Source organism: Ambystoma mexicanum, chromosome 1p (assembly GCF_040938575.1).
Source record: "Ambystoma mexicanum isolate Mex_15411 chromosome 1p, UKY_AmexF1_1, whole genome shotgun sequence".
NCBI lineage: Eukaryota > Metazoa > Chordata > Amphibia > Caudata > Ambystomatidae > Ambystoma > Ambystoma mexicanum.
The window spans coordinates 402,834,644-402,860,211 of record NC_090921.1 but is presented as its reverse complement, the minus strand read 5'-3'; the positions used below and the strand labels follow the sequence as shown (position 1 = coordinate 402,860,211).

Below are 25,568 nucleotides of genomic sequence, written 5' to 3'. Positions count from 1 at the left end.
CATTGGCCTCTTGAATTCAGAGGATGGTTACCGTCGTTATCTGCACGAGCGGTGAGTTTCTGGACACCTTTTGTCTTTATAGTCTTTAAATGCGTGGCACTTTAATATTGAAGACTCTGTATAATGCTTTTCCCTTATGTATTGCAGGACTCTTGGGATGGAAGATGGAGTGAAGCGCCTGGAAATTCGTAAGTATGGCAAGCGCTCTAACTGTCTCTTTCCTTGCAGCTTAGTTTGTGTTAGAGACGCCGGAGTATTCGCAGGCGTTTTATTGCGACGAGCGTGATGGGCGTGAGTAAATACCTGCTTAATGTCTTTTTCTTTTGTCTTTCAGATGTTGGTTTGCAGCGCCGGAGTCAGCGGAATGCTAGTAAGTAGTAAGTTTTAACTATACTTTGTCTTCTCAGGCGGCGATGCAGAATGAAGAAATCCGGAATTCACGGCGTGCCGGTAAGTATAACAATGCTTTTGTCTTTGCAGGCGAAGGTGCAGCGTGAAGACACGGCCGTTGCTGATGGATCAGGTGAGAAAGCACTGTGTGTAGAGTTTGTCTTGCTAACCTGTTGTTTCTTGTCTTTTGCAGGTGCTGATGTTGACTGGATACAGGAATGGTAAGTATAATTCTTGCAGGTTCAGGATCGAAAGAGGAAAGGCTGGAACAGACTCGGTGAGCGTTCTGCTGCAGATGCAGAATAACGCGAAGCACATTTCATCTATCGGGTGTGGTTTAAATAGCCTCGGAGTGATGAGGCGTCTTCTTCCACGGCCCCGCCTAGGTAAGAAAAGAGTTCCAGTTTCCAGAAGAGTTCCAGTGCTGTATCCAGGGAGTGGAGCTGCCCCACCCAGGTAAGAAAGTAGTTCCTGTTCACAGAGGGCTTCTAAGTGGCTGGTAAGTAAGCAGCATGGTCTGCTGCAGGTAAGTCCACCCAAGCACTCTCACACCAATTATGAGCCCGGCGCTTCCAGAGCCGGGACCGCTGGTTTTGATGAGCCTGGTGCCACCGGCGCCAGGACAGGGTCCAAAAGGTCCCAGTAGGGACCTGCTGGTGCCTAGGATTAGGGTTAGGGGCCTGCTTCCAAGGACGTTGGGCTGGTCCTGGCTCCTTGGAAACAGTGATCATGACATTTACTCCCTATTTTTAAACTTTGAGAGCAAATGTGAGTTCAAGAGAGTAAAAATTAGTTTTCTCCTTTGCAAGAGAGTAAGATATGTGACATCCAACCGACATGTGCAAAAACTGTATGGAAATAATTACCAAGTGACAGCTTTCAGCATTGTGACAGAATACACCTTTTGTTATTTCCCTGGCCATTTGATCTCTCCTTAAATATTGAAAACCCAAAATCCTAGCATATTACATAGTAAAGCAAACATGAATTGTGTTTTGAGGTTCGATAGCAGAATTGTCTTTAGATGTTTCATAAAAGTCCTAATTTCCTGAAACTGTTACTACCTAATGCTAGGCCAATGTTATGATACAACAGTGCAGAGAGGCAAGGACTCCTTGCTAAATTCTATACCTAATCTCATGGTCAAATTGTTATTTATGTAGTGCTTTTGGCAAAGCACTGTACATAGAACATATTCATCACAATTATCCCCAAACAAAATGTGGTACTACTTTATCAACCCCAAAAGGCTGAGTTGGACTTTCTGAGATTCAAACCTCCAACCTATAGTTCCCACACAGATCGCAGCAACAAGCGCTCCATCTGCTGAGCTATTTCATTCACCAACATCCTTCAGAGGTCAGTAAGTTGAGTATTGACTGAGGAATAATAATCACAGTGGCTAGATATTTGACGAACCACGCATGAGGTGCTACATAAAGTTAAATACCTGTCTGGATTATCGCAGGGACACGTTTTGCCCAGTTTCTATTTCAATTACAAATGTAAATTTGATTTCAAATGTATTGTGTTCTCCCATGTATTCCTCATCTTTGATATACGTATCTCACCCAACTTCGCTGCTTTGGAAAACATTTCTCAGCGGAGGGCGCTGTGCACAATGTCGTGATGTTGATGTCCATCGAAGGCCGTCGTGGCGTGTCGATGTCACCAGTAGTACAAGTAGCTTGTGACACGCACGTTGGCTTCAGTTCCATTTTTCTGATAGCTTTGCTATGAGGCAAGTAGTAAATCGGAGACTCGAGATACTCGACCCGACAAAGGTGTTGAAGGTATCGACTCTGAGGCCATCGAAGAAGCTAATAACGTTGAAGTCTTCAAGTTTGTTGACGCCATCGGCGCCGTTTCCTTCGACACCAAAATCAAGGCTGATTTCTGATAAATGGACCCCTAATCTCGAAGCCCTCTTCGACACAGTCGACGGAGTCTTCGATTCCATCGAATCATATTCCGGTTCTGGGGAAAACATTCAAACTTGTACCGAAAAAATACATTTTTAAGTCATTGTCGTCCATTTATGAAGGGGGCAGTGCTTCGGATGAGGACATAACTCCATTGGGAGTGCATTTTGGAACGAGAGGTACCTGAAGAATTCATTGATTCAGAATCAAAGATGAAGGACCTCTGTGATTCCCTCCAATCTGCTAGTGATCTCGACACTTCACCAGAGTTCGAGTTTGGAAAACCTGACCCGTCAGACCATGCTGATTCAGGTTATAAAAACCTTACGGGCAGAGTCACTGAGTACATGGGCTGGAGTAGGGCTTCACCAACTTACACGCAGGATGACATGACGGACATCCTGCACCAGGGTCCCCAGAAGGACCCAGTTTTGCCTTTTCATAAGCCTTTCAGAGGAAGGTGATGTCAAATTGGGAGGCTCCAGAATCTGGACCTCCTGTGAACAGGAACTTCTCTAGGAAGTATAGACCCTCTAGCAGTGATCCTGATCATCTCAGCAAACACCCTACACCTGAGAGTTTGGTAGTCCAAGCTGCTACTTTGACAAAACAGTCTGCTTATCCCCCTATTCCCCCGGATAGAGATGATAAAAAGGTTGATGTATGGGCTTGCAAGGTCTTTATGTCAAGAACTGTTAAAGGGAAAAGGGTATCAACCCCCTCTCCCGAATCACAGAAGCCGAATAGATCGACCCTCCAACCGTGGTTGGCACGGGCGCCTGGATAATGATAGCACAGATAACCACGTGGCAGCCAATGGGGTAAGACAGAGTTAGGTAAAGGGGGTGGAATGACAAAGGAAAGGTAGGGAAGAGAAACATGCACATACCTACAACTGAGGCTCAGTGAGTCAATAAACCCTAGCACCCTGAAACCTGTAACGCCTGATCCTGACCTCCTAAACCCTATACTACTACCTCCAACCTACACCTGACACTCTCCATACTCTGGATGACTAACTCCAGTGACTTGAGCAGTACACAATATACATGTGAAACAAATGGGTTAGCTTGTGTAACACCAAAAAACAAAAGGTGGGGAGCCCCTACTACATGGACATCTGGGGTCAATTTCAATATATGCTAAACAAGTGTGATTCCCTATGGGAATGAAACATCAATAAATGTGTTTCAAAAATATCATGATGAGGGCTGGGAGACTGTGTTCTTTAAAAAATCATTTTATTCTATTGAAATTTCATAAAACATATAAATAAACCATCTCAAAAAGTACAAATTCTCTCGACATACAATAAGTATAGTTGCCAGATTTCTACATCGTATTATAAGTCCACCATTGTGCATCAACTATAGGTGTCCAAACTTATTTTAACAATACTCTTTCATTATTGGACTTCCTTTTGCCTAGTTTCGACTTGACATCAATTGGTCAGTTCTTTCACAACCATTGGTCAACATCTTCTTCAGGATTAGCAGACTTTAGCCCAGAAGCTATTCAAAGGCTTTACCAATACTAAAATACAAAGAATGACAATACCACAATGTTTAAAACACTTAAAAAACATTAAAAAACACAATCGCTTATTCCTCATCATACTCGTCTAATATTTTGTAGGCGGGGAGCAAAAAACAAAATTATTTTGTAAGCTCAAACCCAACTGAAAGGGGTCAAACAATCACCATATGTGGTAAGTAAACAAATTACAACCTTAAGGGTGGGCCACTCAGTCCCAAATGTCTTCATACTGAACAAAAACAAGCTCCCAGTGCACATTGCAAAAACAGCTCATTAAACAATACACTGAGGACAATGCAATCATGGCCCTTAGTAAGCCAACTAGATTCAAATAGGCATACGTTAACTAAACTGATTCTATTAGATAGTGGATATTCTAATATATTTGAGTCCTATAGGGATTATAGAAGACAAAAATACCTTATGGATCTCTTTTTATAGACAGTCCTTTTCTTAATTCAATATTGTGGCTGGTGCCGCGATATCAAACACTTCAGAGGTCTGCTTGTATTTTTCTCCAGCTTCCGTCTAGTTTTTATTTCCTATATGAAACATCAAAAAATGAATAAAGCTTATCAAGCTTATTTCAAACACAATTAGCTCGTATACATTGCCTAATCTTTTAGGAAACTTATGCTTTGCTGCTTTCAAAGCCTTTTCATCTGTAAAACTGTATAACACAGTAGCTATAGAGTAAATTTAGCAAAACTCCAATTTTTCTGTTATTGTATATAGAGGCTTTTACCTTAGTCTGAATTGTATTTCTTTAATTCATTGCCTCTTGGAAATACAGCACACGCTTCAGAACCACATTACTCGCTTTATTTGTTCCATCAACATATCTGTGCGGCTAAATGGACAAAGCCAAAAAATATATTTGTTTTAAATTCTCATCAACTGGTAAGTGTCAGAAGTAGGCACTGAGCCACTAACATGAGAAATTTACCTTAATGTGAGGTGAATACATTCAGGGATCTAAGTCCTGCTCTCCTTGTGCGCAGACGTGCCGCTGCTGAAAATTGAAAAGCCACGTATTCAAACCCATAGTGTTGCACCAAAACGCTGCATCGGGAGACTTGCTGCAACGTGCTAAGCGACCTACTTTCTTTCCTCTTACTGAATATATGGCCGTGTCGGGATCATAGAGTCAGACACAACGAGTGACTCTTCAGGATAGGAATAGAAATAGAAAGCGGACTAAAAGATATGCAAAGGCAAAGAGCTCAATAGGGCAGAGAATAGAACACCAACAAAAGGACTGCATTTCCATCTCTAAGATCTTTAGGCTTACCACAGGCGTACCACAGTTGTATGCTGCATTGGAAATACATATACATGCAAATATCTATATATATCTCCCCATGGATTAGCTCACGCGATCAGCATGAATCCCAAAAATTGAGTGTAGAACATCCATATATATATATATATGTATCCCAATTAATAGAATATATCAATTCCATTCTTCCTGTGAATTTAGGCCATCAGTATAACGCTGAGTATGGTAAATCCACCATTGCTCCCTTTGTGATAACCTATTGGCAGTATTCAGTAAATCTGTGCCTATTGCTTTCTATATAGCCCACCATCTCAAAGTATCTGTTAGAATTTTTGTTCCTGACTCCCAACAAGACCAGGACTTGTTTAATATATATATTTTGCCTAAAATACATAAAAGCACTACTAACCCTTCTGGTAGGTCTATCGTATCCCTCTGCGGGTCTATTCTAGAACCTATTGGTCAATATTTGGACTTTTTTATGAAACCATTGGCTAAACAAGCACCCACTTACTTAGCAGACTCCACTGACGTGATCAGAGCAATAGAATGTTTGCCTTTTGATCCTGATTGTGACTTGTTCACCTTAGATGTTGAATCTTTGTATTCTAATATTCCACAACTAGAGTCTCTTAGAGTGATTAAGAAATGTTTGGATAAAAGGGTAGGTAGAGACACAGTACCCAGTCATTTCCTAGTGGATTTACTCGAGATTTCTTTGACAAAAAATGTCTTCCGCTTTAAGAACTCCCACTTTATGCAGATCAAAGGTACTGCAATGGGGGCTGCATTTGCCCCCAACTATGCTACACTATATATGTGGGCCTTTGAAGAATGCAATATTCTGGCTGATTCCAATCCTTTCAAAAAGCGTTTAAGTTTGACAAGAGATACATCGACGACATACTAATAATATGGGATGGAAAAGCAGGTAACTGTCTTGCCTTTTTCGACTTGATGAATCCGTTGAATCCTAATCTGAAATTCACTATGCAGTCAAACAATAAGGAAATTGAATTTTTGGACTTATTAATTAAAGAAATGAATGGCTCATTGTTGGTTGATCTATATAGGAAAGAATCGGACATCTCAGATCATCCATCATGAAAGTTTTCATTCGCAAGCACTTAGATCTAACATCCCATACGGACGGTTTCTGCGAGCTCATCGAAATTGTTCTCAGTTAGAAGACGTTGCCAAACAATCCAATATTATAGAAGAAAGACTAAAAGACAGAGGATACTCTATAAAAAAAAAAGAGCTAGACATCAACATTGGGAGGAACTGCTATTAAAGAAGGACGGTAAACATAGACCTTCAAATGATCGACTTGTATGTGCATTAACATACAATACACATCATAATAAAATAAAGAAGATCATAGCCAAGCATTGGCATTTACTTCAACTAAATTTGCCTACATTAGCTAAACCTATGTTTGCGTTCAAAAAAGGAAAAAAAATAAAAAAAGGTATCTGCAAAGCAGATGGGAATACAATACAAGACAAACAACAATTGATTACTGTCACTTGGGGAATGCCAGCGATTCTTGGACATTATCCCTGTGGGGGCTGTTGGAACTGTGCTCTTTCCGTAGCTTGTGCTAATTTCACAATTAACAAAAGGAAATGGATATTGAGGGATCACGCTACGTGCAAAAGTAGTAATGTCTTTGAGTGGATTGTGTCCTCCAAAGTATTCCTCATCTTAGATGTATTCCATCCAGCTTTGCTGCTCTTCGGAAATTTTTTCGGCAGAGGGCGCCATGCGTCTATGTTGAGTCGATGGTCCCTCGAAGGCCTCCGTCGAGGGTGACGTCATCGGGTGTATAAGTAGCACGCATGGCCCCCGTTGGCCTCAGTTCCGTTTTTCCACAATTACGTTGCTTCCGACATTCGGCACGCCTCGAGTTCTGTCAAGAAATATAATGAAGTAATTATGTCCTCGTCATAGACGCCGACCACGACCCCGAGATCGGGTTTTAAGAAATGCAAGTCGTGCGGCTCAAAAATGTCGATCATGGACCCGCACCGCAAGTGTTTGTGGTGTCTCGGGGAAGGCCACGACATGGAGGCCTGTTCGAAGTGTCAGGCGATGACGGGGAAGGCCTTGTGAGAAAGGAGAGAAAAGCTACAGGTAGGTCGGAAGAATCGGAAAGCCTCTAGCATCGAGTCGAGACCCCATCGTGAAAAATCTCCTCGACGCGAAAGGCATCGATCTAGATCCCGAAGCGATTCTCATCGCTCGTCTTCGTCGAAAAAGTCGAAGAAACGACGCCATAGGTCTCCCTTCACCTCGTCGTCAGACGAGTCTCTGAAAATGAAATGCCCCACAAAACATCTGTCTATCGAAGAGTGGGAAGCATTCAGGGTCAAAATGATGGAGGTGTTTGAGAAGGCGATACCTCGGTCCGCGCCTTCTTCGGAAACAGGCCGGGAGCGTCATCGCTCCGACACTCGCGCGCCCTCGAGCCCGGGTGATCGTAAAAGGAAGGATAGGGAACCTTCCAGAACGCCGAGCGATAAACGCTCGAGTTGAGTCGACCGCTCGAGGTCACCAACGCCGTCCGAGACATATCGCACCTCGAAGGGGAAACAGACGAAGGCCGCCTCGACGCCCTCGAAGCAGACCCTGTCGACGACCACTATGTCATTGACTCCTTTATCGACGCCGAAACCCTCGGCGCCAAAGGCTCCAACCAAGCCAGGGCAGCCAGAAAAAGAGAAGGAGAAAGTTAGAAAACATGTAATTTCTTCAGAGCCTGGTACTACACCACTTCCTCCTCTCCCAGAGAAGCTTTCAAGCCTCTCCCTAGGAAGGAGTTGATCCGAGGAGGAAAATGTACCTTTTGGATTGGAATATGGCACCCCAAATGTCCCAGAATGCTTCATCTCAGAAGAAAGCAGAATGAGGGATTTGGTGGAGTCTTTACACAATGAAAGTGGCATTGACACCTCTCCTGAGAATGACTTTGGTAGACCAGATCCTGGAGAGCATGCCGGTCCATCTTACCGTCAGTTAATGACCAAGGTGGTAGATTACTTGGGGTGGGCTAGACCACCAGCCCAATTCGTCCAGGACGATTTAACAGACATATTGGACCATGGTCCCACTGAAGACCCAGTACTACCTTTTCATGTAGCCTTACAAAACAGGGTAGCCAAGAATTGGGAAACTCCGGATTCTATTCCTCTGGTAAATAAATCCCTCGCATCAAAATACCGCCCAGCCAGTAGCGACCCCAGCTATCTGTCAAAACATCCAACTCCCGAGAGTTTGGTCATACAGGCAGCCACAGCTTCCAACAAACCTGCGTACCCGTCTATCCCTCCAGACAGGGACGATAAGCATGTGGATGGTTGGTCACGGAAGGTATTTTCAGCCGGGAGCTTGGCATTAACATCTGCCAACTCCACATGTGCCTTGGCAACATTTTCGTACACTCTGTGGGAGTGCATCGCAATGGCGGCGGAGCACATACCAGAAGGGGAAGAAAGGGAAGGTTTCCTAGCCATCGTTGGAGATGGAAAGGAGGCCATGCAGGAATCCCTTCAATCTGGATTGGACACTGCGGATAGTGTAAGCAGGTCCATGCACACTAGCACGGTAATGCACAGGTTTGCGTGGTTACGGAAATCGGGTTTTGCACCTGACGTACAGAACCGCCTCCTGAACATGCCTTTTGACGGGTCTCCCCTTTTTGGCAACAAGGCTGACGAGAGCCTTGAGAGGTTGCAGACCTCAAAAGCAGCGGCAAAATCTTTAGGAGCTGCTATTAGGCAACCTCAGCCTTTTCGTGCGCAAGGGCAATCATGGAGGCGACGATACTATCGTTATTACACTTCATACGGGAAGACGAGAGGAATTGCCAGTCAAAGGGGCCAAAGAAAGGGCACTTGTGGTGGATGAGGAAAACGTGCTAAGCCAGCTCCAGCTGCAGTCTCTTTGCCATCAGCAGCTGCAACATCTGCCACAAAACCACTTTGAGGACTTGCACCACAAAACACCTGTAGGAGGCAGGCTATTGCAGCATCTACAAGAATGGCGAGCCATTACTTCAGATGTTTGGGCTCTAGAAATAATAGCACAAGGCTATTGCCTTCCTTTTCTAAAGCAACCTCAAAGCAATCCACCAGGGAGACACCCGTTGAAACTTTCAAACCCGCTCCTACAGCAGGAAGTTCTAACCCTGCTGGAGAAAGGTGCTATAGAACCAGTACCTGCAGCGAAGAGGAACATGGGTTGGTACTCCCCGTATTTTTGATCCCCAAAAATGACGGAGGACTGCGACCCATCTTGGACTTTAGAAACTTGAACAAGTTCCTCAGGAAGGACAAGTTCAAGATGGTTACCCTTTCTCAGATCCTTCAGGCCCTTCAACTCCAGGACTGGTTGGTGTCATTGGACCTCCAGGATGCTTATTTTCATGTGCCGATTCATCTCAAACACAGAAAATACCTGAGGTTCGTATTTGGCGACTCACACTATCAGTTTCGAGTCCTACCATTTGGAATGACCTCCGCCCCGAGGGTGTTCACCAAGTTAATGGTAGTGGTGGCAGCACACCTCGGGAGAGGGCGGATTCATATCTACCCCTACCTGGACGATGGGTTGATCAGAGCGCGCCCTGCCGAGCAAGCACTGGATCATCTGAAAATTACCTGCCACTTCCTTCACAAACTGGGCTTCTCCCTCAATTTAAAGAAGTCTCAAATGACACCTTCCCAACAGCTTCAGTACATAGGAGCTGTATTAGACACATCCTTGGGAAAGAGCTTGCCTCCCAAGACGAGGGCTCAAGACATTCTTCAGATGGTTTCCAAATTCCAAAATGCCCAAAATCTCCAGGCTTACGACTTTTTAAGGTTGCTCGGCCTCATGGCATCCTGCATCTTTCTGGTGCCAGAGGCATGCTTGAGGATGAGATCCCTTCAATGGGCCCTAAAGACTCAGTGGTCCCAGTTCTCGGGTGAAATGACGGATCTTCTTCAGATTCCGAACAAGGTCAGACAAGACCTTCTTTGGTGGACCTGTGCAGAGAACATCCTAAAGGGAGAACTTTTTTGGCAACCATGGCCGGAGATCACAGTAGTGACGGACGCCTCACTCCTGGGGTGGGGAGCACATGCCAACAATTTGACAATAAACGGTCGTTGGTCTCCATCGCAGTCCAAACTACATATCAACCTTTTGTAGCTGAGGGCAATCAGACTAGCGCTGAAGGCCTTCTTGCCATCTGTCAGGGGAAGGAAAGAATGTCCTGATAATGACAGACAACACAGTGGCCATGCACTACCTGAACAAGAGGAGGTGTGGGGTCACTACCCCTGTGCAGAGAGGCAATACAACTCTGGTATTGGGCAATTCAGGAAGGAATCTCTTTAACGGCAATTCATCTAGCCAGGGAAGAGAATATGACGGCAGATGCTCTGAGCAGGCAGAGCACGGTATCCCACAAATGGGAATTGGCTCAGGAAGTCATTCAAGAGATCTTGGTCCTTTGGGGAACCCCTCAGGTAGACCTATTCGCAACCAGTACCAACCGAAAACGCGAAAGGTATTGTTCAAGGGAAATTCCCCCGAGAGGAGCCCTGGGGGACGCGTTCGTGGTGGATTGGAATTTCCCACTATTGTACACGTTCCCTCCGATTCCTGTCATTCCTCAGGTCATCAGGAGACTGAGACGCTTCGGGAACCGCATGATCCTAATTGCTCCGGATTGGGCCAGGAGAACATGGTATCCAGACCTTCTAGATATGTCCATCTGTCCTCCAGTACGTTTTCCTCAGAGAGATAACCTTCTCTCTCAAATGGAGGGTCAGGTTCTCCACCCAGAGGTCAGAACACTCCACCTTCATTCTTGGTATCTGAAAGGCTGAGATACAGGGATTGGAACCTTCCAGATGATGTTATGGAGGTGTTGCTTTCGGCAAGAAGGCCAGCAACAAAGTCTCTATACCTGTCATAATGCATACCCCCGGGCATCCAGACCACGTCCATCAGCCCCGGGAGCAGGCATCATTTTGCCTTGAAAAAACCCAGCAACCCCTGCTAGGGGCTGTCTGGGTTCAGTCCTGGCGCCAATGGCGCCAGGCTCATATGGGACATCAGTCCTGGCGCCATAGGCGCCAGGCTCATAAGTGCACACTTACCTGATGCAGACCATGCTGCAAGAAGATCCAAACCCATGTGAGGCCTGGAAGGGACTACTTTACCTTAGGGAGTATTTTGTTACTCAGGTGTGGTCGGGGAGGAATACCTGGGACTACTTTGGAGGCTATTTAAACCATGCCCGAATAGCAGCACACGCTTCGCGTTATTCTGCATCCAGCAGCGTAACGTTCACCGTGCCAGCAGCAGCATCCAGCCTTCTGCCACGCCCGCCTCGAACCTGGAGCACCTAGAAAGAAGGAAAGAAGCAAAGGTTAGAACAAGAGTATTACCCGATTTCTTACCTGATCCCGGATTCATCGCATCTTCAAACCTGAGGAAAGACTTTGTTTTAAACGCGTCGCATCGCCAGCAGCAGCGCCGCGCCATACTCACCGTTCCACGCAGTATCTCTTCGATCCGCGCTGTCTCCATCTTTACATCGCCTAATTCCGGCACCTAAGGGGGACAAGAAACAACAAGGTGAGCAGAGAGAACAGACAGAGACAATCTCTTTAGCCGCCATATGCTTACCTGATTTTACCACCGGAGGTATTATTCATCACCACGCCACATCTTCTTATGCCACACCTGTGAGAAAAGGAGAAAGCAGCAAGTTTAACCCTTGGTATTATTTACCGGACAGTGTTGGCTAACAGACTTTTACCGGAGCGCTTTTCAGCTGTCAATCTTCTTATTGGGTCAAAGCTGCAAGATAAAAGAGGAATTGGACAGGCGTGAATTCCAGACATTTTGAACTCTTACGAACTTTATACTTACGGCTCTTCGCCAGGACCTTTTTGGAGTCAGGATTCATCTACAACTCTTCCAATATCTTCAGGCCAGTGAAGTAACTGGTCTTCAACGCGCCCCTGCGTACTTCGCAGGATGGAGGGCTCTTCCTTCAAGAATATAAGGTGAGATTGCTGAGAGGGCGCTTCAGAGGTGATTAGAGGGGAGGACAGTGGGGGTGCTATCACTTAAATCCACAAGTGGCTAAATCCATCTCTCCACTTGTAGGAGAATATTTCTACGTGTCAAGCAGACAAGAATTGGAGGGCAGATCCAGTCAGTCATCGCTGCACTACGCATCACGTGGGTGGAGGCAACAGCAGTCCGGTCCGACCGACGCCCCTGTGGGAGCCAGGTGAGCGTAACAATTCCCTTGCCGTTGGAAAAAGTTTTGCAACTGGTGCAGGGAAAAGATTGGCGATCCTTTTCTATGTTCTATTCCGGAAGTACTATCTTTCCTTCTGACCCTAGCACATAGAGGTCTGAATATCGGAACAATAAAAGGTTACCTTGCAGCGCTTTCCATTTTCAAGCGCTCATCGGAAGAATGCTCCTACTTCAAAATTCCTTTGATAACACAATTCTTAAAAGGTCTCACTAATATGTTTCCTCCTCACCCATTTCAAGTACCGATTTGGGATCTAAATTTAGTCTTAAAATTCTTAATGTGTGCCCCTTTTGAGCCCATGCACACGTGTCCATTAAGATTATTAACATGGAAAACGGCCTTTTTAGTTGCTCTAACATCAGCAAGAAGAGTGAGCGAATTGCAGGCACTGTCTTCTGGGCCACCCTATACTGTGTTCCATAAGGACAGAGTTGTATTGAGGGTTAAAACTTCATTTTTACCGAAGGTAATAAATGAAAATCAGATAAGTCAGAAAATTGTTTTACCCTCATTCTATCCTACACCTCATCCTCCTAAGGAGGAAGAAAGATTACACAGACTGGACCCAAAAAGAGCTTTAAGCTTTTACATCTCTAGACTTTCTAGGATTAGAGTGGACAACCAGTTGTTTATAGGCTACACAGGAAGAAAACTGGGCCAATCAGTAACAAAACAGACAATTTCACGCTGGATTGTGCTTTGCATTTCAGAATGCTACAAATTAGCACAAAAAGACCCGCCAGAAGGGTTAAGGGCTCATTCCACCAGAGGCATCGCCTCTTCCACAGCCCTTCAAAGAGGTGTCCCAATAAGGTCCATTTGCGAAGCAGCAACTTGGTCTTCACTTTACACCTTCTCAAAATTCTATAGCCTGGAAGCTTCCCAGTCTAGGGAGCTGAGTTTTGGAAAAGCAGTGCTTTATTCCGCCATCTAAAGGCATTGGTGGGAAAAAATCTGACCCCCCCCCCTCCAGAAGAACTATGTAAAATGGGAGCCTATCTAAGATGAGGAATACGTTGGAGGACACAATCCACTCGAAGCACAAGTTACTTACCAACTGGTAACGTTCTTTCGATTGGATGTTCCTCCAACGTATTCCTCATCGCCCTCCCAACCTACCCCTCTGTAGATTTTTTTCCGGGTTATTGCCATCTCAAATCTCGCAAGGCTGATACCTGTCTGCCGGCACAATCTACACAGTACAAGATCACAGATACAAAAGAGGGGAACAACAGAACTGAGGCTAACGGGCGCCACACGTGCTACTTATACACCCGAGGATGTCACTCTCGACGGAGGCCTTCGAGGGACCATCGACTCGACGACATTGACGCACGGCGCCGTCTGCTGAAAACATTTCCGAAGAGCAGCAAAGCTGGATGGAATACCTCTAAAATGAGGAATATGTTGGAGGAACATCCAATCGAAAGAACGTTACCAGTTGGTAATTAACTTGTTCATCTATGCTATTGTATGTCCTTGCAAAAAAACATACATTGAAAAGACGTCCTGTCCAGTGAAACTAAGAATTACTGAGCACAGATAAAAGATTAGGAATAAACAACTTAATGCACCCCTTGTGGCACATTATCTTGAATTTAATCATTGCCCAGATACTTTGAGATGGTGGGCTATAGAGAAAGTAATAAGCATAGATTTACCAAATACTGCCAATAGGTTATCACAAAGGGAGCAATGGTGGATTTACCATACTCAGTGTTATACTGATGGCCTAAATTCACAGGAAGAATGGAATATATTCTATTCATTGGGATCTCTCTCTATATATACACACACAATTTTTGGGATTCATGCTGATCGCGTGAGCTAATCCATGGGGAGATATATATACATATTTGCATGTATATGTATTTCCAATGCGGCATACAACTGTGGTACGCCTGACCGATTTAGAAAAGTGATATGAAAATGCAGTCCTCCTTCTGTCTCAATGAATCATTGTGTGTATTGCTAATTCAGGTTTATAATGGGGGTATTTTTGGCAGACCAAGAATAAAGTTCTTCAAGATGGAAATGCAGCCCTTTTTCCATCTTTGATGTTCTATTCTCTGCCCTATTGAGCTCTTTGCCTTCGCCTATCTTTTAGTCTGCTTTCTATTTCTGTTCCTATCCTGGAGAGTCACCCGTTGTGTCTGACTCTATGATCCCGATATGGTCATATATTCAGTAAGAGGAAAGAAAGTAGGTCGCTTGGCACACTGCAGCAGGTCTCCCGACGCAGCGTTTTGGTGCAACACTACAGGTTTGAGTATGTGGCTTTTCCATTTTCAGCAGTGGCACGTCTGCACACAAGAAGAGCAGGACTTAGAGCCCTGAATGTATTCACCTCACATTAAGGTAAATTGCTCATGTTAGTGGCTTAGTGCCTGAGAAACATTGGAGCATTGCTAAGTTTACTCTATAGCTACTGTGTTATACAGTTTTACAGATGAAAAGGCTTTGAAAGCAGCAAAGCATAAGTTTCCTAAAAGATTAGGCAATGTATACGAGCGAATTGTGTTTGAAATAAGCTTGATAAGCTTTATTCATTTTTTGATGATTCATATAGGAAATAAAAACTAGACGGAAGCTGGAGAAAAATACAAGCAGACCTCTGAAGTGTTTTATATGGCGACACCAGCCACAATATTGAATTAAGAAGAGGACTGTCTATAAAAAGAGATCCATAAGGTATTTTTGTCTTCTATAATCCCTTTAGGTCTCATAAATATATCAAAATATCCACTATCTAATAGAATCGGTTTAGTTAATTTATGCCTATTTGAATCTAGTTGGCTTACTAAGGGCCATGATTGCATTGTCCTCAGTGGATTGTTTAATGAGTTGTTTTTGGAATGTGCACTGGGAGCTTGTTTTTGTTCAGTATGAAGACATTTGGGACTGAGTGGCCCATCCTTAAGGTTGTAATGTGTTTACTTACCATGTTTGACCCTTTCAGCTGGGTTTGAGCTTAAAATATATTGGGTTTTTTGCTCCCCGTCTACGAAATATTAGACGAGTATGACGAGGAATAAGCAATTGTGTTTAAGTGTTTTAAACATTGTGGTATTGCCATTCTTTGTATTTTAGTATTGGTAAAGCCTTTGAATAGCTACTGGGCTAAAGTCTGCTAATCCTGAAGAATATGTTGACCAATGGTTGTGAAAGAACTGACCAGTTGATGTCAAGTCGAAACTATGCAAAAGGAAGTCCAATAATGAAAGAGTATTATTAGAATAAGTTTGGACACCTATAGTTGATGCACAATGGTGGACTTATAATACGATTTAGAAATCTGGCAACTATAAATGCAATTTGTACAAAACATTTTTCTAAATCTGACATTGTTGAGAAAAGGAATGGTCGTCTCATTTGTCTCGTTTAGAGATGTTTACACAAAAATGCTTTTTGCACAAAAAAGTTTTTCAAAAAATGATATTGTTGAAAAAATGAATTGTTGTCTTACTTATTGTATGTCGAGAGAATTTGTATGTTTTGAGATGGTTTATTTATATGTTTTATGAAATTACAATAGAATAAAAGGATTTTTTAAAGAACACAATCTCCGGCCCTCTTCATGCGATTTTTGAAACACATTTATTGATGTTTCATTCCCATAGGGAATCACACTTGTTTAGTATATATCAGCTTGTGTAAGATACATGGAAACAAACACCTACAAAACACCATTCGTAACTCCATACATATGAACATGGGTTTGCATGAACAGTATGTCACAAACAAAAGGAGATTTCCCTTTAGTGATTGAACAGAGACACATGGCCCACTGGGCAAGTGTAAGCCACAAACAAACAAATATTGCACATTACATTTAACTGTGCTCCTAATAATGGTTGCAAGGAATTTCCTTGCCAGACTTGAAATGTTCCCAACATAAAGTTCTCAAAACTCAGTTTGAGATTCACAACACTGGTGTTCTTAATTCTCTAAGGGGTACTCCAGTCCGTAACTTAATGAACATAATCAGCGTTTTTCATGCGCCTCATAACGAAAACGTGCGCTATGTACATGCATAACACACACCGAAAATTATTAACTTTGCCACTTATCTGAATGTCCGGACGCCTCTTGAGGCCTTTCGGACCCACACAGATTACACTGAATTCTGCCAGGCAGCTTTCCGTCCCCGCCGCAGGCTGGACATAAAGCTCCCAACAGCTCGGCAGCCACTTGGATATGAGAGGAACTCTGCTTGCCTCTGGCGTGACACAGAATTCCAAAGTTTCTCACCAGCCTGCAACACCGCTGCGCCGCCTGTGCCGTCCATCGTTAATTATCCGCACCAGGGCAGGGGCCGTTGGCGGTTATGAAGCCTCTAATTGCAACAGCTGGGCCGTAGTGCGAACGCTGAACTACATAATCTCCCACGGCCTGCTGGGGAAGTGAAGTTCAGCATTATATTTACACATTCACGCGCCTTCTCTTGCCCAAACCCTTATACCTGACACTTTACCTCAGGCAGCATGGCCCTGAAGTCCACTAATGTTGCCTGTACCCTGGCTCGATTTACTTATACCCTGTGGGACTGTGTTAGCATGGCAGCTGATCACATCCCAGAAGGCGAGAAAAGGGACGGCTTTCTGAGCTTGGTCAAAGAAGGCAGGGAGGCGATGGGAGAGTGTCTCCAATCAAGACTGGATACTGCTGACACCATCAGCTGATCCATGGCTACAAGCACTGTACTGGGCAGATTTGTGTGGTTGAGAAGGTCAGGGTTTGCACCGGACGTGCAGGTCAGATGCTAAACCTGCCCTTCGACGGCTCGAAGTTGTTCGGCAGCAAGGCAGAGGAATCTGGAGAAGCTGCAGACCTCTAAGGCGGCGGCTAAATCCCTTAGCGCCTCCATTCGACAACCTCAACAACCTTATTCAGGCTCATCTTCCTGGAGAGGTTGTTCTTTTCGCTTCCATTCCTCAGTTGGTAGAGGATGAGGACAGGCCGTACAAAGGGGTCAAAGAAGATTCCTTTGTGGTGGACCAGGAAGGGGTGCTAAATCAGCCCCAGCAGCAGCATCTTTAACCATCAGCCACTGCTGCAGCAGCCTCTAAGCCACTCTGAGGCCTTGACCCACAAGACCCGGGTGTGAGGCAGAATCTCTCAGCATCTGAACGAGTGGCGGGGCATTACTTCAGATGCTTGGGCACTGGAAACAGTAGCTCAAGGTTACTGCCTTCCTTTTCTAAAAAGGCCTCAAGATTATACACCGGGAACCAACTCTGTCAAAATTCTAGATCTGCTCCTTGTGCAGGAGGTTTTAACCCTGCTAGGGAAAGGTGCAATAGAACAGGTACATTTAGGGCAGAGGAACAAGGGTTGGTATTCCCCCCTACTTTCTCATTCCCTTTCTCAGATCCTTCAGTCTCTCCAACTCCAAGATTGGTTGGTATCATTGGACCTTCAGGATACTTATTTTCATGTGCCAATCCATCTCAAGCACAGGAAATACCAGAGGTTCGCGGTTCTCACTATCAGTTTTGAGTTCTGCCATTCGGGCTGACCTCCGCCCGAGGGTTTTCACCAAGCTGATGGCGGTAGTGGCAGCAAGTCTCAGGAAAGGGGGGATTCAAGTCTACCCCTACCTGGACGACTGGATGATCAGGGCACGTTCACCCGAGAAAGCCTTGGAACATCTCAGTATCACCTGCCACTCCCTACACAGACTGGGTTTCTCCCTCAATTACAAGCGGTCCCATATGATACCATTTCAAAGACTCCTGTTCATCGGAGAGGTCTTGGATACTTCCTCGGGGAAAGCCTCGCCTCCCGAGGTGAGAGCTCAACCCATTCAGCAGATGGTACCAAAATTCCAAAATGCCCAACATCTTCCGGCCTTTGATATTTTTTGAGGTTGCTCAGTCTCATGGCGTTCTGCATTTTCCTGGTGCTAGAGGCCCAGTTGAGAATGAGATCCCTTCAATGGGCTCTCAGAACTCAGTGGTCCTGGCTTGCAAAGACAACATTCTAAAGGGACAGTCTTTTTGGCAACCATGGCTGGAGAGAACGGTAGTGACGGAAGCCTCACTCACAGGGTGGGGAGCCCACACCAACAAACTGAGAATTAGTGGTTGTTGGTCTCCATCGGAGTCCAAACAACACATCAACCTTTTAGAGCTAAGGGCAATTATACTAGCGCTGAAGGCCTTCCTGCCCTCTGTATGGGGAAAGAATGTCCTGATAATGACGTACAACACAGTGGCCATGTAATACCTCAGCAAGAGAGGTGGTGTAGGGTCACTGCCACTGTGCAGAGAGGCAATGCAGCTCTGGTTCTGGGCAATACAAGAAGTGATCTCTCTGTCAGCAGTTCACCTAGAACACGGCAACAGACGCTCTGAGCAGGCAGAGCACAGTCTCCCACGAGGGGGAACTAGCTCAGGAAGTCTTTCAAGAGATCTTCACCCTTTGGGGAACCCCTCAGGTGGATCTGTTTGCGACCGCTGTCAACCGGAAGTGCAATCAGTATTGCTCAAGGGAATTTCCTCCAAGAGGAGTTCTAGGGGACGCGTGGACTGGGAATTTCCACTACTGTACCCGTTTCCTCCAGTTCCTGTGATTCCTCACGTAATCAGGAGGTTAAGAAAGTTCAGGAAAACTATAATCGTAATTGCTCCAGATTGGGCCAGGAGGACGTGGTACCCGGACCTTCTGGACATGTCAATCTGTCCTCCAATAAGTCTTACAAGAGGAAGGTTGGGTTCTCCATCCAGAGGTCAGCACACTCAACCTTCACGCATGGTTTTTGAGAGGTTGAGATATAAGGATTGGGACTCCCGGATGACGTAATGGAGATTTTGCTTTCAGCCAGAAGGCCAGCAACCAAATCCTTGTAGTGGTGTCGTTGGAATAAATTCAGTAACTGGTGCAAGGATAAGAATGTGGACCCTTTTCAATGTGGCACTGCTATGGTGCTTTCTTTTATGTTACATCTGGGCAATCTGGTACACCAGATTGGGACAATAAAAGGATACCTGGCGGCACTTTCCATTTTTAAACGCTCCTCTGAAGAGGTCTCCTATTTCAAAATACCATTGATTGTTCCATTTCTTAAGGGACTCACTAACGTGTACCCTCCAGTCCCATTTCATGTACCTGCTTGGGAAACAAATTCTGTTTCAGAGGCTTTTCTACATGGCTTGCAATTGCATCCATGCAGACAAAAATCAGAAGAAGCGTTCTTGTTTCTTTCAAGTAACCTGACCTTGGCACTGCACTCTGCTTTAAACCTGTTAGCTATATGTCATATTTGGTATTGTAATATAGAGATTGAAATATAGAAATGTGTCTATGCTCCTTTATGCAAATTCCTAAACACAAAAAGTTAATGCCATGTAGGAATGATTGTGCAGCAACAGTTGACTGGCGAGGTAAAAGTATCTCCTGGTGTCAAGCATAAGGTGGTTAGCATAGAAACCCAGCATCTGAAAGGTAAAGAATACCTTTGTTTATTCTAAATGTCATTGTTGGCAGTAAGCTGTCCTACTGTACCCTGCTGAGTAATTATCACTATCCAAGTAGCTCCTGCCCTTCTGGAGACTGAGGCTCCCGTCTGGCTGACCCTGTCCCATTTCATGTACCTGCTTGGGATTTAAACGTTGTGTTAAAGTTTCTAACTTGTATACAATTTGAGCCTTTACATTCCAGCCTTTTAAGGCTTTTAACTCTGAAAACTGCAATTCTTGTGGCATTAACATCAGCGCATAGGCTGAGTGAGTTGCAGGCCCTTTCATGCAAGCCTCATCATACTACAATTCATAAGGAGTCCTTGGAGTCAAACCATCATTTTTGTCGAAAGCAGTCTGACTTTCATCTGTCGCAAAAGATAACACTCCCAACTTTCTACCCTCCTCCTCATTTTGGCAAAGAGGAAGAGAGGCTGCATAGAGTGGACGCAAAAAGGGCTCTGTTTTTATATTGCAAGTATGGCAAAATTTTGCCATGATGACCAACTTTTTGTGGGATATACCGGTCCTAAATTGGGACTAGCAGTAACTAAACAAACCATATCCCGGTGGATTACACTGGCTATTGGGGAGTGCTACAAACTTGCTGGAAAAGACCGGCCAGAAGGGCTTCGAGCTCATTCCACAAGGGGCATGGCAACTTCTGCGGCTCTTCAACACCCCTGTAATTGACATCTGCTCAGCAGCAACTTGGACATCAATTCTTACCTTTGTTGAGCACTACTGCGTAGACTCCTCTTCGTCTCAAGAAGGCCTTTTTGCCAAGGCAGTCCTTCATTCCATTCATGATGAATCTAAATAGTACTCCCTTCTCCAAATTGTCACTGCTTTGGGAGTCTTATCAAAGATGAGGAATACATGGGAGGACACAATCCATTTGAAGAACAAGTTAAATACCTACTGGTAACGTTCTTTCGACTGGATGGTTTTCCCACATATTCCTCATCGCCCCTCCCAACCTACCCCGCCGTACAATTTATGTGAATTACACTCTCCGTTTCCTGAGAGCTTGCGGTCTAGGGTACACCTGGTTAGTTCCTTGAGTTATAGAACGAAAAACGGATCTGAAGCCAACAGGTGCGGCACAAGCTACTTATATTACTGGTGACGTCGACACGCTATGGCGGCCCTCGAGGGGCATCAACGCCACAACATCGTGCACAGCGCCCTCTGCCGAGAATTTTTCCGAAGCAGTGGAGTTGGGCGAGATACGTATATCAAAGATGAGGAATACGTGGGAGGAACATCCAGTCGAAAGAACGTTACCAGTTGGTAAGTAACTTGTTCTTTGTATTTGAACAGCGCTTGCGCTTCCTGGAGAGTCTCGTTTTGGATGTTTTAATTGTTGACTTGAAAATTTGAGAGGCCTTAACACCTGTAATTGGTGTAATGCCAATCACGTACTCTAGAGCAAGGACTCTGCTGCCACGGACTATTTATAGCAATATACCCCATTGACTGCAAGGTTGATTGGATGTAAGCTAGATTGTGCATATTCATCACTTTTTATGAGCAGAGTGCAAATTAATGTAGAAGTGTAAAAATGATCTGCCTCCGCAAGAGTGTAAAAAGTATGCAACTGGCAACTATGACATGATGAGACCTGAAAATGATTAGGACCCATTAGAAACAAAATAGTTGTTCAGCAAAGAGGTCTGGTTTCAAACAAGTTATTACATTTGTGAACACCTTCTCCTACATGCATCTTTATGATTATGCACACAGCACAGGAACTCTGAAAAATAAAATTGTGCAATACTGGTTAGCTTTCACTGGGGATAAAAAAGCATAATTTGTTACAAAAGATTAATTCTCAATTGTAACTCATTTTCCCATCTTATTAATTATACAATCCTAAAATGTTCGGATAATAAATATGCACTGTGCTTCAGTTTGCTTCACACAGCTCAGCAGAAACTGAATGGAAAGAAATCTTTCCTTTTATCACGGTGTGCGGTTTCTTTTTTGAAAGGCTTCAGAGAAACAAATTCTGTTTCAGAGGCTTTTCTACATGGCTTGCAATTGCATCCATGCAGACAAAAATCAGAAGAAGCGTTCTGGTTTCTTTCAAGTAACCTGACCTTGGCACTGCACTCTGCTTTAAACCTGTTAGCTATATGTCATATTTGGTATTGTAATATAGAGATTGAAATATAGAAATGTGTCTATGCTCCTTTATGCAAATTCCTAAACACAAAAAGTTAATGCCATGTAGGAATGATTGTGCAGCAACAGTTGACTGGCGAGGTAAAAGTAGCTCCTGGTGTCAAGCTAATCAGGTTCTTCTAGACTACAAGCAGGAGCTAAAGAGCTCCCAGTAAATGTGATCCCTGTAAAATGAAAGTAATACAAGTTCTCTGATATTCTTACTTCGAGTACCAGCTTAACTTTGCTTCCTCCTTTAATTTTTTTTCTTCTAGATTTGGGACCTGGCTGATCCAGAGGGAAAGGGGTACTTAGACAAACAGGTATATACAAGTATACAGTGTAAGTGGAGATAAATCTGTCTGATAAATTCTTGCATGTTATCAGTGAACTACAACCTGTATTTATCTCCACTGTTAATGTCTACCCAGGGTTTATTGTAATCTGTGTATTGTCTGTAAAATGTGACCCTGTAGGAAATTACTGGTTAGTTAATGTTTCGTGTAAGTGACAAAAGCCACGTTATGTGATCCTACATTTTTATGATTGGCAGTGATGCTTCATAATGTATTTTTTTTAAATTTAATTAGTGTTCTTTAGTATGAAGCACTTGCCCCCTTAGGTTAATGTTTAAGTCTCCTGTTTCCTTATATACATTTTGTTTCTGATTGTTTTGGTCCTGGTATATGTCCTATTTTTTTCACACCCTCATAAACTGGCCCATCACTTGTTCTCATCTTTATGCAAATGTACTGGCACCCTTCGTGAGAATGCTTTTTCCATCTGTAAATGTGTTAATGTAAGTCTAACCAGGGCTTATCATAATCTGTGTGTTGTCCATATGTGATCCTTAGGACATTATTGCTTAGTTGGCTTACTGTTTTTATGTGTATTCATTTAATTAATGTTTCTGATCAGTTAGAACAGCCATGTTATTCGAGCCTAAATTCCCATGACAGGGGGTCAGCTACTCTTAATAATGTAATATTGGATATATTTAAGTAGTACTCCTCTTTAGTTTTAAACGTTTGCCCCTTATGTTAGTTACCTTAGTATGTCACCTGCTTTCTTATATACATTTTGTTTGTTTTGTTTCGTCCATGGTATATGTCCCAATTTGTTTTACACTCTTGAAAAACTGGCTCATTACCTGTTCTAATTTTTATGCTATTGTACTGTCATCCTTCATGAGAATGATTCTGTCATCTGTAAATGCGATATTGTCTGATCAAAATTATTATTACTGTTCAAATAAACACAAATACATCAACTTTTTCATTAGGTTTCACATACTTGCTGCTTAAATAAGAATATTAACAAAAAAGGACTGGGTGTTGGGATGTAGACACCAACAATTGCAATATGTTAATTAAACATGGTCCAAAAAGCAACCACTGTATCATAATCAATTATTATGGAATGAAAATAGAAACTGATTCATGCAGCTTTCCTTATTCTCTGAGGGATTTTATCCCAGAATCAAGACACACTGCATAGGGGCTCGTATGCACATTTTCGTTTATCAGCATCCATCTGTGTTTTCCAAAATGTTTTTGTAGAAATAATGTAGACTTCCGATAGCACAAGAGACATATTTTGTAGTGTGGTAAGAAAGAAATGTGCTTATGTGAATTGTAACAAGACATATTCCTATTTTAAGTACAAACTGCATTGGATGCTTTTTTCCACATATATTCACTTGGACTGAGATGAATCCTTGACCTTTGACTGTCTAAAACTGTATAATCACCATAAAATGAAATAGGTCTGTTCAGGTGGACACAGATGCTGTTATGTTGACTTTTTTGGTGTTTGTTTATATGACACACCATGTTACTTTCTTTACGGTTACTGTGTGTAGCACCATGCTGTACATAAAAAGTTGGAAGGGCAACTAATTGTATGTGTTGTAAGGCCTCCCTAAATGAGTTTCATCTGTGTTTTTAAGAATGTGAAAGGTGGGCACCACTGTTCTTCCATGCAATTTCGCTATCTTACTTTAAATTAATAAAAGGACCACTGCAGTAATGGCAATGGCACCTTTAAGGCATACAGATACAAAAGAATTACGACCAAGCAACCCTTCCTTGGAACTGTGTTCTCACAGTCAAATGGTGCTGAGACCACCACAGTACAGTACAGTACAATACAAACAGTACATTAATCTGTTCAAAGACCAATCAAAAACAATTTTGTAGAGTAGTTTTTAATGTGTGTAGGCTTCACTCCAAGACATGAGGAAACCAGACTAGCGGGGCTAGCGGTGGTCAGTGTGTTTCGGACTGTTTGTCCATCAGGGCAAAGTCTGTTTCTGTATGCAAGATAGCAATCTCTTTGGAGATGCCATATAAAGAATCTGCTCCATGTGATTAATAAAGCTGAGAAAAATCTAGCTCATTCGAGCTGACTGCCCCAGGGTTACGCCATTTCCTGGGCAGTCAACTCGAATGAGTTGGATTTGTTTTTTCTCATCTTAATCACGTGGTGCAGATTTTCTATGTGCACTGATTGAGTTTTTGTTTGTATGAATGATGTATATGCAAGGTATGAACGCAAGCCCACATCTTTCCTATTTTCTCTACTGTATGCTTGAATGGCCTAATTCCTAGATGAGATAAACAGTCCCTGCAGGTACTGTCAGACTGCACTGAGGGAGACTACAAGGGCTTCCGTTTTGACAGTTGTGTGTTCATCTCCAACACTCAGCATCCATATTCGATAAAACTGTCCAAGCTACTGACCGCTTCTGGCTTGAGATAATCTTTTGAAGGTCCTAAGGTGGTTAGCATAGAAACCCAGCATCTGAAAGGTAAAGAATACCTTTGTTTATTCTAAATGTCATTGTTGGCAGTAAGCTGTCCTACTGTACCCTGCTGAGTAAATATCACTATCCAAGTAGCTCCTGCCCTTCTGGAGACTGAGGCTCCTGTCTGGAGCTAATCGGACCTCCAATACCCCCTGTCAGTTTCCAGGTCGACTGTGTGGAACTCCCTTCAAACCTTTCCTAGCCTCTGCGGGCAAATCGCAAGAGGTATACTCGACAGATCACTGGAAAGATGTGGAGGAATTCCACTGATCTTGCACGTAGACTGTAGAGGGAAAACATCAACAAGTGTCACACAATCTATAATCACAAGTACTTTAGAGTGAGCGGCTTGGAAACCTCAATCTAAGTAGATACATCATCTAATGCCTTAGCCCTTGGGCCATATAATGATTGCCCCGTGCTTTGCAAAAGTTCACAAGGCTCTACCAGACTCCATGTAGCTGAAAGATAATTGTGATAATGTAGACCTGGTCTAAGGGGGAAAGAAAGCATTGAAGTTAAGTGACGGATCAAAGGCACAGTTCTCCACAGTGAATTAACGCAATGAATGTCAAAATGATTTAACGTTCATTATTCAGTCTTCCTCTTCTTCCTCACAGTCCTATAAAACTGAAGGCTGAGCCGTCTGTGACGGGCACCCATAGAAGCAGTTTCTCTT

General features: G+C 43.6%; 1 protein-coding gene across 9 annotated transcripts in view; it reads left to right on the top strand.

The window, feature by feature from the left end:
• Positions 1-25,568, top strand: part of EPS15L1 (epidermal growth factor receptor pathway substrate 15 like 1) — a 2,005,341-nt gene that overhangs the window by 350,144 nt on the left and 1,629,629 nt on the right. For 8 of the 9 annotated variants that reach the window (XM_069649173.1, XM_069649176.1, XM_069649175.1 and 5 more), the window contains exon 4: positions 22,359-22,406. In XM_069649173.1, coding sequence (XP_069505274.1) covers positions 22,359-22,406 — 48 coding nt within the window. Of the gene's footprint in view, positions 1-22,358; positions 22,426-25,568 lie in introns of all 9 variants that reach the window. The other variant, XM_069649179.1, reaches the window with a different exon arrangement.